The 15,019-nt window shown below is 48.6% G+C and overlaps 1 protein-coding gene and 1 long non-coding RNA gene across 12 annotated transcripts in view; one reads left to right on the top strand and one right to left on the bottom strand.

Moving 5' to 3' along the window:
- The window catches only part of LOC100734681 (transducin beta like 1 X-linked), a 201,885-nt gene that overhangs the window by 163,125 nt on the left and 23,741 nt on the right, over nt 1-15,019 (top strand). For 9 of the 10 annotated variants that reach the window (XM_005000289.4, XM_013144435.3, XM_023561903.2 and 6 more), the window contains 2 exons: nt 10,634-10,779; nt 12,664-12,922. In XM_005000289.4, the coding sequence (XP_005000346.1) occupies nt 10,634-10,779; nt 12,664-12,922 (405 nt within the window). The remainder of the gene's footprint in view (nt 1-10,633; nt 10,780-12,663; nt 12,923-15,019) is intronic. The other variant, XM_063243116.1, reaches the window with a different exon arrangement.
- On the bottom strand, nt 1,989-4,029 carry LOC134474605 (uncharacterized). Of its 2 annotated transcripts, XR_010045471.1 has the most exons (3): nt 3,853-4,029; nt 2,982-3,305; nt 1,989-2,388 (listed from the first exon to the last, which is right to left on the bottom strand). It is a non-coding gene; the product is annotated as an uncharacterized LOC134474605 (long non-coding RNA). The 2 variants fall into 2 exon arrangements; XR_010045470.1 differs by having other exon boundaries at nt 1,989-3,305.

Below are 15,019 nucleotides of genomic sequence, written 5' to 3'. Positions count from 1 at the left end.
CTGGGACTGGTGGTAAAGCAAGCCACATAAAATGAAGGCCCAGGGACCAGGAACTTAGCTCAGTGGCACAGCACCTGCCTGGCAAGCGTGAGGTCTTGAGGTTAATTCCCAGTACCTGCCCCTGCCCCATAAAAAAAAAAAGGCAGAGGGGCTAAGCTCTTCCTGCTTTTAGTTGCCCACTGGGCATGTGCAAAACCAGCCTCTAGGTCACTTGCCAAGCACTTGCAAGGCCCTGATTCTGCCCGCGGCACCACCAGAAAAGACAAGAAAAGCACTAACCTGAAATATGAGTTTGACTTCAGCTGTCTATGGAACTGTGTGTGCGCAAGGCAATGTCTGATGATGTGGGGCGAGGTATAATGACGTGTGGTGACATGTAATGACGTTGATATACTGTGACGCATGGCGACGGTTGATGACGCTTCATGTGTGGTGACTTGTGACGACATGTAATGACTTGGGTGAGGTGTAATGACGCGTGGCAACATAGGGCAATGTGGTAACGTACAGTGACGTTGATGATGCAATGATGTGTGATGACATGATGATACGTGGTGACGTGATGATGTGATGTGTGATGGCGTGAGTTGACGAGCGATAATGCGTGGCAATGTCTGGTGATGTGTGGCGACGCATGATGGCTGTGTGGTGACGTATGGTGATAACAGCGACGTGTGATGACGCATGGCAATGTGTGGTGACGTGATGATGCATAGCAATGTGTGACATGCTTCCACGTGGTGAAGTGTGACGCTTCAACATGTGATGACGTGAGGCTAGGTATGATGACGCATGGCAAGTATGGTAATGTGACATAGTGATGTGCAGGGATGTATGGCAACATGTGATGATACATGGCGATGTGGTGACGTGCAGTGATGTGTGATGACGTGAGTTGAGCGATGATGCGTGGCAATGTCTGGTAATGTGTGGCGACGGCATGATGTGTGGTGGCGTATGGTAATGATGCCTGGCGACTTGTGATGACGCATGATGCGTAGTGACATAAGGCGAGGTATGAAGATGCTAGGCAATGTGTGGTGAAGTGATGCGTGGCAACGTGTAGTAACATATTGCGATGTGTTGATGTGTGGTGACATGTGGTGACATGTGATAACATGAGGTGAGGTATGATGATGTATGGCAATGTATGGCGATGTGGTGACATAGTGACGTGTGATGACATGGGGCGATGAGCAGTGATGCGTGCTGACATGTGACAATACATGGCGACGTGGTGACATGTGATGATGTTAGTCGACGAGCAGTGATGCGTTGCAATGTGTAATAATGTGTAGTGACGCGTGATGATGTGTGATGAATTGTGTGGAATATGGCCAGCCACAGACACTTAAGACTGGGCATCCGTGGAGCTGTGCAGGACGCACAGTACCTGGGATCTGGCTGCTCAGTTAGGATCCCTCTTGTATCACTGCTACTTGTAAGCCGATGCCTCTTAACTATAAAAGACTGTTTTACAACCCTGTTTTTTTGGTTTGATGACAGCCACTTACAGTTGCACGATGTGAGAATCCATGCAGTTGCTCTTTTGTGTGCCCAGGTGTTCATAACCATCCAGATACCTGGTTCCAGTTCAGTTTTGGTGGTTCAATCTTAATGAAGTTTACTTTTCTAATTTGTTTGTGGACACAAACCTAGATTCTGCTTCTTTTCCTCACTCCCATCTGTTGTGGTTTGGATCTAAAATATTCCCTCAGCCTCATTCGCGGGTTTGGAGGTGGGACCAAGTTGAAGGAGGTGGGGGAGGGGAGACCTGGAAAAGACCTCACTGCTCTTCCTGCTTCCTGGCTGCCGTTGGTTAAACAAGTTTCCTCCACGACAGCCTTCCGGCATGCTGTCTTGTCCTTAGCTGGCTATGGCCTGATCTACTGGAAACTGAACCAAATAAAGCTCTCTTTTTTGAAATTGCAGCTGTTGGGTATTTTGTACCAGGAATGGGAAGGAAATAAATAGGCCATCTATTTAAATGAGTTCTTTTACGTTTATCAGAACAGAAAAGACATCATTTTGACTAAGTTCATAAAAAACAAAATTTTAAAATGAAAACCAGCAACATTTTGCAAGTAAGTCTTGGCCATTCTTGTGGTTGTTAATTTGTTAGAAGAGGAAAACAATTTAAGTGAAAATCGTTTCTAATTACAGTGGCTTAAATATGTAGCAAAAAAATCTTTTGTTAGTTTTAACACCAAAAAAAAAAAGGTTAGATTCTATTAAAGATGTTTGTACGAAGCTTAAATTATCCCTTGCTACTTTAAAGGTTGTTGATAGGCCAGGCATGGGTGGTAAATGCCTGGAATTCCAGTATTCTTGGAGGCTGAGGCAGGAAGACTATGTGAGTTCAAAGCCAGCCTAGGCAACCTAGTAAGACTGTCTCAAAATTAAGAAGAAGAAGAAGGAAAAAAAGTCAGTGATGATGCACAGAAATCGAACACAATTCACATTTCCTCTTTTAAATAAAATAGCAACTATAGAACTTAGCAAGGCACCTATTTACAAAGTTTACCATCACACTTCAGGCCTGCCTGCCCTGAAATGCTAATGTGACCTTAAAACTGTCCAGCCTTGAGGTAGTTTATGTCCTGCCAAATTCCATTCCCTTTCCCCTTTCCAGACCAGTTAACAAACAAGTGGTCTGGACTGTCAGGCACAACTTGGTTGCTCTCCTCTGAGATCCCTGGCCATCACTTCATGGGTGCCTTCTCTTCCAGCCACCCTTATTAAAACACATTGTCCCCAAGGTGGTGTCCTTTCTTTCCCCTCCCACATCTGTATCTGTTCAGTGTCCTGCTCTGTAGCTGTCCCCATTCTGAGTGCCTATCTCTGCCCATCCAGGGACCGCTCCACATCCCAATCCCCACCCCACCCCCATCCTACACTGCTTCCTTGTTGATATCTCAGGTGACATTTCCTCCAGCTTCCTGTAATCTCACACTCACTGTCACTCCTCTGCCACTGCTTACCTCCAAGGAAAAGCTGTTTCTGCTCTAGAATCCCGACACAATCTAGCTCAGTCACTGAGTGCAGCAGCCTTGGATGATTTATACAAGACCCAGATTGCTTTGTCACAGTCCTAGAGGCCGGAAGTCCGAGACAAAATGGGGCAGTGACAGATTTGGAGTCTGCTGAGAAGCCACTTCCTGGGTTGTAGATGGCGCCATCTCTCTCTGTCTTTACATGGGGGCTGGGGAGGCAGTGCCATGGGGTCTCTTTTATGAAGGTTCTGGTCCCATCCAGGAGGCTCCCTGCTCAGGACCTCAGCTCCTCCCAGAGCCTGACCCCACCATCTGTAAAGTGAGGATAGCAATGTGGGAATTGGGAAGTGTGGGGAACCATTCTGTCCCTAGCACTAACAAAAATGCAGCTCATGTGCAAACACTGCTTTTCCATGGTACTTTTTCCACTGCCCCTTCTTCTAGCCCCTTACCCATACCTGTCAGCAAGTCCCCTGCTCTTTTCAGTGTCCCTCTATCGCATCACTGCTATGATGGCACAGTGGCAGGAGATGCCGGTTATTGAGCCCTTGCTGTGTGCCAGGCATAATTCTGAGCCCTTCACAAATGAAGCTGTTTTTTCCTCCCTACTCCAAGAAAGTTGAAACAGCCTCACCCCTCCTGGATGAGAAACCAGGGTATTCAAACAATTGGACTCGCTGCCGGAGGTGCAGAACTACTTTTCCGAACAGGCCAGAAGGCTCCAGCGCTTCCTCACTCATTCAGTCTTCACTGTAATTGACAACTAAAATCGTATTTATACTGCACCACCCAGTGTTTTGAAATATGTACACATAGCTCTTTGGAGCTAATTAACAGATGCATTACCTCGCACACTTACCATTTTTCATGGTGAGAGCAGCTAACCACTTTTAGCAATTTTGAAGATGCAGTAAGTAGTTCCCAAATGTAGAGCTCTTGGGCTTGTTTCTCCTGTGCAAATGAACCTTCGAGTTGTTTGACCAGTGGCCCCTGGTAGCCCCCATTCTCTGCTCTGTTATTTTAGATTTCCCATAGAAATGTGTTCATGCAGTAGCTGTCTTTTCTGTGCCCGGCTTCTTTCAGTTAACACAATATCCTCCCACTTCCTCTGGGTTGTGATAGTCAGAATTGCCTCCTTTTAAAGGTGAAGTTGCTGATTTATTTGCTAACATTAAACCTTGTGTTCCTGCAATAAACTTCACTTGGCCGGAACTTTTTGTTCCTTTTATATACTGTAGGATTTAGTTAGCTAGTACCTCATCTGCTGTATTTGCATTTACCTTCCTGAGCAAACCAGCCTGAGATTTTTGCAGTACTCTTGTCCAGTATGGGTGTCACAGTGATGCCAGCCTCAGAAAGTAAGCTAGGCTTTTGAAAACTCCTTTCCTACACACTGGTTGGCCCTTCCAGCCCGACCTTGGTCTCCCGGAGACTGGAGTTGAGAAATCTTTCTGTAGCGGGCCAGGTGGTAGTATTTCAGTCAGAGTCTCAACCATCCATCTACATCTTTAGCACAAAAGCAGCCAGTGAAAATACCTAAACCCGTGAGAACAGATGTATCCCAATAAAGCTTTATTTACAAAAACAGGCAAGGAGCCAGGTTTGTCCCGCAGGATGTGGCTGAGTAATCCCTGCCCAAGACTGGTAACAGGCTCCCAGCATTTCCTAGGCTTTCCATGTAGCAGAGTGTGTGTAGCGAGCATTGTTTACCTGTTTTCTTTGAAAATTTCTGTATCTCTCTTATCATCTGAACTTTTATTTCTCAACCTCTGTTCTTCTCCGCCATTTGAAATTTTGCTATATTTGCGTGCACCTGGAGTATTTTATAAGTATTAGTTAACATTTTCCCTTATGTTGAACTAATTTTTTAAAAACATACCAGTGGACATCAGTTCTGTACTAGTTCTGTTCTGTGTGCATAACACATGTTAAAGCAGCTATTAAATTGTCAAACATTTGTCCCTGTGGTCACTTAAAAAGTATTTTGAGTACCCTTGAAGGCATGGGCCCCACCTGACAGTTTTTGGTGTCCAAGAACGCGCTTGTCACCCTTTGCAGCTGCCTAAATGTCACTTGATGTTTCCACAGGTTGTTGTTGAACGGTGGCTCTGCCTTCAGTGCTAGACTTAGAGCACAGATGAGGAGAGTCTAATTCCTGCACTGGGGGACATTGTGAATATTCAAAGAGTTGTCTGTCACCAGAGCTAATGCAGGTGATGTTCAAAGGAGGCACCAGGAGAGGACTCACAGCTGAGACAGTGTGTGAGCTGGGTCCAGAGCTAAGATGGCTAAGAGATTTGTGTAGCGATAGCCTTAGGTATGTGTGTATATGCACGCACACACAAGTGTGTCTAATCAATCAGCACACTTCCTATAAAGAAGCAGAGAGCAAACATCTTCGGCTCTGTGCTCATATTACGGTCTCTGGCGCAGCAACTCAAGTGCTACTATTGCAGGGGAAAAGCAGCCATGGTTAATTCATCAGCTCAAGAGTGTGGCTTTGGCACTGTTCCAGTAGAACTTTCCTTGCAAACCCGAGTCTGCCTGTGAGCCTCTGTGTGCCAACCCCTGATGCAGACAATTTAGAAACTACCCTACTGTGCTCATTGGCTCTGGATGGCTATTGGTATTCTGAATATGCAGGTCTGCTGAATTCTCAGTAAAAATTTGGTCTCAGGGCCTACAGATTTGCTGCCCTTGATATTTGCTACAGCTAGAGATACAAACCCCCCACCCTGCCCCTGGCTGCCTGAGTGTTAAATGTCTGCAGAATAAGCGATATTTCTAAGGACTGGCAAGTAATAGTCGAGCAGTTTCTGCTGATGAATCAGGTCAACCTCAACCAGGCATAATGGTTCACTGTCTCGCTCAAATGGTTTGTGAAAGAGGTTGTGGCTTAGCAGTGTGCTAATTACAGCAGACACAAAGCACGTACTCAGTGCGTTCCAAATCAGTGCGTTCCAAATTTTTATTGCCTAAGTTGGTGAGTCAGGTTCCTATGTAGACTTTTTCCTTTCTTGTGAGACTGCAGCACTTTTCATTCCAAGAGGACCGGACTTTACTTTTGAAGTTCTCACCAGCTTTTTTTCAAGGTGGTCTTTGTTTTAGCTCTTCTCAGATCATTGAGCTCACAACCCCTTTTCTCCTGGTGAATATTCTCACCTCCCACAGCTGTCCTTCCCTGTTCCTGTGAGTTATGAATGACCCAGTGCAGGTAGCTTCTCTGCAGTAGCCCAGAATCCAGCAGAAAGGGAGCTGAGCACAGCACAGGGGTGGGTGGCCTTCAGGGGAATCCGTTCCACTGAGTCTCTGGTTCACAACAATGGTGGAGTCAGTGGGATGGTGGATGGGGACGTTTGTGGTTGTTACTCCGAGAGGAAGCAGCTCCTGCATAGAAGTCAGGATGCTGAGCTTGAGAACCCCTGCTGTCTGCAGGTTCCTTGAAGAAACTAAGGGGACAGTGGTGTCAAGCCCTGGGTATGCATGCCACAGCAGGCCATTTGTTTTTTGTTTTTTGTTTGTTTTTTTTTTTTTTTTTTTCTTTTTCCTTTTTATCGGTACCAGGGATTGAACTCACGACTGCCTGCTTGCAAGACAGGCGCTTATGCCACTGAGCTAAATCTCCAGCCCCCACAGCAGACCATTTGCATCATCGAAAGCTCTAAGAAGTTCACCACCGCCACTGGTGATTTAGCTCAGCAGCATGATTAAGCACGCGGTTGTTAGTTCAATCCCGGGTACCAAAAAAAGAAAAAAAAAAAAAAAGTTCACCACCACTACCCTAGGTATTGTCTGACTCTGCGAGCTGCTATAACAAAAGAGCCCAGACTGGGTAATTTATAAACAACAACTATTTATTGATGAAGTTCTTGAGGCTGAAAGTCCAAGGTTAGGTCCCAGGAGAATCAGTGTCCAGTGACAGCCTGTTCTTGGAGCTGACACCTTCTCACTGTGGCCTCACTGGCAGAAGGTGGCAGGGGAGCTTATATGTTTATCAGTGCCTTTTAATCCCGTTCATAAGGGTGGAGCCCTCACCAGTGTCACGTCGGGTATTGGTTCCCAACCTATGGAGGGGAGCGACATTCAGACCCCAGAGGGCTTCTGTCTCCTGTTTCAGAATGAACATGGGACGTGGGTCTTGTCAGCTGTTTCATCTTATACCAGTCAGGAGATATGGATGTCAATTCACAATCTTCTGTCTTGATTGGAGGATTTCATGCCAGTCCTCGGGGTACCCCCACAGCAGTAAAGGTGGCATACCAACTACAGCGATGCCTGCATCTCCAGGCTTATGGTGCCACAATTCATAATAGCCAAGCTATGCGTCCAGCCTAGGTGCCCATCACAGATGAATGGATAAAGGAAGTGTGATATTTAGACACCGTATTATTTGCCATAAGGAAGAACAAAGTTCTGCCATTTGCAAGAAAATGGATGGATCTGGGGACCATCCTGTTGAACAAAATAAGCCATACTCAGAAAGCAAAACCCTGAGTGATCTCCCTAAGAATCTGAAAGAGATGATAGGACAATAGGAGAGAGACTATCATTAGACTCGAAGAAGGGAGTAAGAGGATGTGAGCAGAAGGGCAGGTGATGGGAGAGTGGAGGTGAACAAAATATACACCCTAACACCCTCCGAAGAGCTGTGAAATTGGGGAAGAAGCAGGGCAGCTCAAATGGGGAGAGTCAGTGAACAGAGAATGTTATGTGCATACACAAACCTGCCAAAATGAAACCTGTGGCTGTGTTGTGTATAACCAATTTTATAAAGAATTAGAGGGACTGAGGATTTTGCTTCCAACATCCTGAGCCTCTGAAGTAAGTATGGTTTGGAAAAGAAGTTTGCATGGCTCTGTGCAACTAATTGTAGAATTAATAGCAGCTATGGGCTGCATATTTGATGCATTCATTAGGACCAGGCGATGGGGGAGGAACAGTGGGTAGATGGGGAGGAGGGGGTGGAGAAGAGTGAAAACCACAATGGAGGAAATAGAGTGCAGGCCCGCAGCTCCTTCGTGGAAGAACATTGCCCTCTAGTGGGCATCTCAGTTATTGCAGAGGGTGTGTGTGTGTGTGCATCTTGTGTCTGTTATTGCTGAGGGTTTTTCATGTATGTCCATTACTGCAGAAGGGTGTGTGTGTGTGTGTGTATTTGTTATCACACGGGTGTGTGTGTTATTGCAGAGGGATATGCATGTGTGTGTCCGTATTTGCAGAGGAGGGTGTGTATCCATCTGTTATTGTGGAGGGGGGTGCGTGTGTCTGTGCGGTACTGCAGAGAGGGGTGTGTGTTATTGCAGGTGAATGTGCATTGTGTCTGTTATTGCAGAGGGGGATGCGTGTGTGTGTGTCCGATCTTGCAGAGAGGTGTGCATGTGTGTCCGTTATTGCAGAAGAGTGTGTGTGTGTCTGGTATTGCAAGGGGTGTGCATGTGTGTATCTGTTATTGCAGAGTGGCTTGTGCGTTATTGCACTGGGATGTGCATGCGTGTGTCTGTTATTGCAGAGGGATGTGCATGTGTGTGTCCAATATTGCAAAGGGGTGTGCATTGTGCATCCGTTATTGCAGAGGGGTGTGCATGTGTGTCCGGTATTGCAGAGAGGTGTGCATGTGTGTGTCTGTTCTTGCAGAGAGGTGTGTGTGTGTTATTGCAAAGAGGTATGCATGTTTGTGTCTTACTGAAGAGGGGTGCTTGTGTTGTTGCAGAGGGGTATGCATGTGTGTGTCCATTATTGCAGAGGGGGATGCATGTGTGTGTCTGTTCTTGCAGAGTGTGTGCGTATCATTGCAGAAGGGTGTTCATGTGTATATCTGGTACTGCAGAGGGGTGTGCATATGTGTGTCAGTTATTGCAAAGGGATATGTGTGTGTGCGTGTTTGTGTCCCCAATATTGCAGAGGGTCAAGGCAGGGTGTCAATGTGTGTGTGTGTGTATGCATCTCTTATTGTAGAGCGGGGGGGGGGGGCTGTGTGTGTGTGTGTGTGTGTGTGTGTGTGTGTGTGTGTGTGTGACCTGAGGATGCCCCAGCCATCGGAGGTCCCATTCTGCTGACTGGAAGGGAAACAGATGCCTGGCAGCAGCAGTGGCTGCAGCTCCCAGCCCCCAAGATAGCCAGGTTCCGAGCCCGAGCCTGGAGGTGCTGCCTTCACCAGAGAGCAGAGGACCCTAACCCAGAATTCCAAGCATGGTGTCAGATGTTTGCTCCCCATCCGGGTAAACTGAAGAGTGTGACAGTTTAAGGCCACGCCATGGAGTGCCCTAGCCACCTTCCATCTCTGGCCAGGCAGCTGAGCATGGAAGGGGGGTGTCCATGCTACTCCCCACCAGAGCCCCTCCCCCAGGCCTCTATTTCCCAAGGACACTGATCCCCCATCACCTCCAGGTCATCGTGACCTAGCTCCAGGAGATTGGCTGCCCCTCAGGCTGGACTTCCTGGTGCTGCCTTTCTGCCCCTGACAAAAGGTTCTGGATCATTCCCAGTCCTCCCCGCCCCCTCCTGATACCCCCCTGCCAGTGCCTCAAGGCAGCCATTGCCCCAACCACCAAGGCATTGTTTTTGAACATTCTCTTTCAAGTGCTGCCTCCATCCATAGCTTATCTGGCAGTGTCTGAGAATTTGTAATCATTTCATTTAGTAGCAGCTTCCCACACAGGCAGTGAGAAATGCAATGGGAAGGAAGGGGGAGAGTCAGCAGAGGACTGGGGCATAGCCCAAAGGCAGAACACTTGCCTAACATAGTTCCCTGCAGGTGTAGCCCTGGGGTCCTTCCCCCATGCTGGGAAAAAATAAAAACAGAAAAGGAAAATTTCCTGAAAGTGACTCAGTATCACATTGACCATCTCAGAGCTTTGCCTTTTCCACTGAGATTTTAAACTGATCTGAACTGGGGCCTGTGACCTCCTGCAGTTGAGTTTGTGTGATGAGACATTGAACCAGAGCATTCAGGGCAAACTCTTGTTATATTTGCTTTTTAATATAGATAGCCCCAATGTAGAATGCTTCAACTTGAGATTATTTGGGGGTGATGCAAAAGTGATAGGAGTCCTGGAGATGTCTTAATACACATGCCAAGTTGGGATCTTTTCCCAGGCTTGCAGTGGGCAGATGATCTGTCCTGATGCCAGAGCTATGTGATCACTTGGGGAAAGAACCAGCCCCCCATTGGTGTGCTGTGTTGGTGGCATTTTTTGGATATTACGATTTTTGTCTATATCACATGATGTCTACAAAATGCCCATATCTGTTAGCTTTCTGTTACTTTAACAAGGTATCTGAGCTTATACTAAAAAAAGGTTTATGTGAGCTTATGGTTTCCAAGGTTTCAGTCTCTGGTCACTTGGCCCTGGAGCCTTTGGGCTGGCTGTGAGCAGAGCATAACCGCAGCAGCATGAGGTAGAACAGTATGGCTTACCTCATGGTAGACAGGAAGCCAAGAGAGAAATAGGAAGGGGCTCAGTCCCAAAACCTTTGGTCTTGTACTTCTCTCTCTCTGCCTGCTTGACCCGAAATCGGAAGCCCCTCATAGCCATGGCCTACCTGTTAATTAAGCATGGTTGAAACCCACGGTGCTATGAGAGCACCTCCCCACCTCCCCCACTCGACCCTCAGTCGCCTTGTCTTTTGTCACCCTGCAGGTTTTTCCCACTCGGCCTTCACGTTTGGGATTGAGAGCCACATCAGCCAGTCCAACATCAATGGGACACTAGTGCCACCAGCTGCCCTCATCTCCATCCTGCAGAAGGGCCTGCAGTATGTGGAGGCTGAGATCAGCATCAACGAGGTATGGGGACCCTGCACCTAGACCCAGTGACCTTTATGTGAGACGATGCTGAGAGACAGTTTCTGTGACTGTGCTGGTGGTGTAGATGAGGGAGGGGTTGGAGTGATGGCTAAAAATCCCACTGATTCACTCGTGGCTCCTTCTGCCTTTAACAGTGGTTCCTTTGAGAAGTGTCCTACTTTCACATCATATTCCAGCATTGTCCAAGATCTGAAGAACCCCTGTTTGCCCCCTGCCTCTGCATCCGGAGCTCTGCCTGTGACCCAAGAGTTTCTCAATATCTTCCCGCGAGTCTTTATCTTGGGTCCATGCTGCCCAGCCCCTTCTTCTGTCCATCTTTCTCCTCCCATGACCCAAGCACATAGTTCCGCCCCAGGCCTGGTAACATATACCATTGTTTTCTGTCTTGGGGTCCCTCCACCATCCTCCACAAACCACCCTCTCTTAGCATGCTCCAGGTTGCCGCCTCCCTCACACTCTTCTCCCTTTTCTTCATGTTGGACGCGTTCGGCTTTTCCACCAGTCTTGTCAAGCCCCATCTCATCTCTTTATCCTTAAGAAAAACAAGTATCAGATTCCCTGCTGGCTCCCAGATTCCCCACCCCCGACTCATGACTTGGCGTCCCTCTGCCTACGCACTTCCATCTTCTTTCATTTGCATAGACGCATTCACAGTGACGAGGTCCCCAATCCAAAGGCTGCTGTGTCTAGAGACAAATGAAAGATGTCACATTTCAAGTCACTCAGGGGGGCAGGGCAGGCTGCCAGAGACAATGTGCTTCAGAGTTTAAACGAAGTGCTTTTACTGCATGACTGCCTTCTGGGACACGGCCGCCCATTGGAATGGGACTGTATCAGAGAGGAAGGAGATATGGAAGCACCTTGACTGTTCACCCTGGCCACCCCATGGCTGGAATCTGGGGGACAGGGCAGTGAGGAGGTGATACTGTATTGTTCTGTAGTGTTCTTATTTCAAATATCTTAGTGTGGAATTAGCCAGGCCATACTTTGTTTATACAGTGTTCCTCTAAAACTTCTGCCCCTGGGTTCTTTCTTATTGCCGAGGTAGCTCAGGTTCAGAGCACACACATACACACGTATTTGCACACCAGCCAGACTCAGCTGTCAGGCACGCTGAGTTCCAGTCCAGATTGGGAGCACTTCCCAAGGAAGGAACTTCCCCCTGCATTTTTTTTTTTTAACTAGACAGGTGCTTATGCCACTGAGCTAAATCCCCAATGCCCTCTGCATTTTTAAGAATGTGTAGAAATGCTTTCATGGTAGGTGAGAAGCAGTAAAGCAAAAGATGCTCACAAAACTAGGAATCAGGACCAAGCAATTTCTCTGTCAGTTATAGGAGGGCTGTATTTGATCCATACCTGGAATCCAGGGAGTCAAGTAGCAAAAAGGTACTTGTTTTATTATCAGACGTGCCAGACGTCTAACTCTGAATGGTGTAGTTGCCTCTAAATTGTGTTGGGTGATTCCAAAGCATCCCTTTCCCACATAAGTGGTGGCCTCGTGTTTGGGGCGTTTGGGGCTGGTGATTGTGTCTGCACCCAGTAACACCCATCCTGTGCATTCAGGGGGCCAAGCAGCATTGCCGGCCTCCACCCACTAGGTGGCAGTAGAGCCCAGGGGCTCCAGCCTTGGAGCGGTGGCTCTCCTCCAGGAAGGCAAACCGACCCTTACTGGAGCTTGGCCACCTCGCGTGACGGTTTGCATCGCGGGGTAATGTGGTAGTGTTCAGATGTCCCTAAGTCTAGATTCGGCCGATATTTATGCAGTGTCAGGTCCCCTGTGCCTTCCTGTCGTTCACCCACCCTTTGTGCCCTTTCCTCCGGCTCCCAGTGCACTCACGGCCTGGCCTGCTTGCTTTCCCAGGATGGCACGGTGTTTGACGGCCGCCCCATAGAGTCCCTGTCCCTGATCGACGCGGTGATGCCCGACGTGGTGCAGACCCGGCAGCAGGCGTTCCGGGAGAAGCTCGCTCAGCAGCAAGCCAGTGCCGCGGCAGCGGCAGCAGCAGCGACAGCAACCACAACAGCAGCCACGACAGCGCCAGCAGCTGCTTCTCAGCAGAACCCTCCGAAGAACGGAGAGGCCACAGTGAACGGGGAAGAGAACGGAGCGCATGCAATCAGTGAGTGTGGGGTGGGCTGCTGGACTCCTGCGGCCGGTGGTTCTCTTCCACATCTGGGCACATCTGAAGGACTTTAGATGGCCGCTCTCTGGGTCTCCAAAGTCGTGTCTGAGATTTGCTTCCAGTGAGGCCAGAAGCACCTGGCAGTCCATCTGTCTCATCACAGTCCTTAGGCTCCAGGTCTACGTGTACTTGGTTGTAGGAAGTCTCACCCTTTTGCTGCTGTGGGAGCTGCAAGGTCCTGAGGGCCTTTCCTCCGCGAGCCTCCCATGCTGAGGGTGGTCAGCCATGGTGTGGGAAAAGAGTGAACCTCATGGTGACTTCCAGGCTGCAGGCCTGGGCACAGGGCAGTCTCCTACCTGGTCTTGTAAAGCCCCAGGAGATTAGTCCCCTTTGGGTAATTGCCTGAGAATATTTGGCAGATAAATCAGAAAGCCTGAATTCCTGCCCACGCCCTACTTTGACTCATCGCTTTGTAGGCACCAAGGGACTCTACTTGAGCTCTACATTCAAAGCATACGTGTACCACGAGTGTGTACGCATACAAGCTCTGTGTGTGTGGGAGCGCATATGGTCCATGTGTGCATGGTGTGTGCCTACATGTGGTGAACATGTGGGTGTGTATGTGTATGTGTGCACATGTGGATGTGTGTGTTCTTTCCTTGGAAATTATTTCCCTCCAAGCACCCAGGCAGCCCCAGCAGCTAGTCAAGAAGATTGACATTAACCAGGCGCGGTGGGTCACACCTGTAATCCCTGCACTCCAGAGGCTGAGGCAGGAGGATTGCTGCAGGTTTGAGGCCAGCCTGAGCTACATAGTGAATTCTGGGGCAGCATGAACTATACAGCAAGCCCATGTCTCAAAAAAAAAAGAAAAAGAAAAAAGGAAAGAAGATTGGCATTGGCACCATACTCCAGTGGTCCCATCTCTACAGCCTGCTCATCTGCAGAGGGCCAACTGGTCACTCCTGATATGGCTGTAGCCCATAGCTGAGCCTTGTAGGCAGTGGTCATTGGCCAGTCACAGGCCCAAGCAGGTGAACTCTGGAAGTCTGTCTCTCCAGCTCCAAAATCAGACCAAAGCTTACAGATTGTCCAGTAATTTACCAGACAGGTGATGTAAAGGCCATCTGCCTAGCCCAGAAATAAAGAGACCCCAGTCTGAGGTCTTTAATTAATATTCAATCAATATTTAATCAATATTCATGACCCAAGAATTCTGGAGCAGAGACAGGACCTGGCTTGTCCCAAAAGGTCATCTATTGACTGTCTACTGATACAGGTGCAATCCTCTAGTTACCCAGAAGCAACTAGCTGTAGTCGTTTTTTGAAATCTCCCATCATACAAAATCACTTGTAATTGGTGAGCTCTGAGAAATCAGTGCAGAAGAATTTCTGCAAACGTTGGAACTCAGCAGTTTCACTCAAATCTTAAGAAACCATGGCTCAATGTCCTTGTGGGCACCGAGCTGGGCAGAGCAGAGAAGAGCATGTGCCTCAAAGCCTGCCACAGCTCGTGGGCAGATAGCCTTGGTTGTGAGACCTGAGGGTCGGCTTGCTTTTCATATGCAGAGGGGTGACTTCTTTACCGTGGGAGTCAGGGGGACCTTGAACACCCAGGCTATGGCCGTAGCATTCAGCATGGCTGGTCGCACCGTCCCTGAGCCTGCCGGGAACCTAGCAGCAGTTCAGGGGCAAGTAGGTTAGAGTACCTGCAGTTCTGCGTGGGGCCAGAAGCCTCAGAATAGAGAAGACAGCTGTGCCAAGACACAGCGCTGGAGTCCAAGGAATACGACTGTGCTTGAAGGCAGGGGAAAGGGGCACATTCCAAAGGAACAGTGGCGTGTCCAGAGGGAGCTTCCTCATGAGGAAGTGCATGCTGACCACTGTCCACCCTGTCACAGGAGCAGGTGTTTGTCATCTCCCCCACCTGCGGTGGGTGGGAGGGTCCACGGCCCGCACAGTGCACTGTTTGCTCTCAGGCATGGAAGAAACTCCATGGCCCTAGTCCCTCCTGTGGCAGATGTCTGCCAGTGGACAGTAGGACCTCAGGGGTGCTCTGTGTCACAGAAAGACGAGTATTGCATTTTTTTGTGT

The sequence above is a fragment of the Cavia porcellus genome, unplaced genomic scaffold (assembly GCF_034190915.1).
Source record: "Cavia porcellus strain 051 isolate PalLab524CR breed Dunkin Hartley unplaced genomic scaffold, mCavPor4.1 scaffold_33, whole genome shotgun sequence".
NCBI classification, from domain to species: domain Eukaryota; kingdom Metazoa; phylum Chordata; class Mammalia; order Rodentia; family Caviidae; genus Cavia; species Cavia porcellus.
This window is presented reverse-complemented; position numbering and strand designations above follow the sequence as displayed.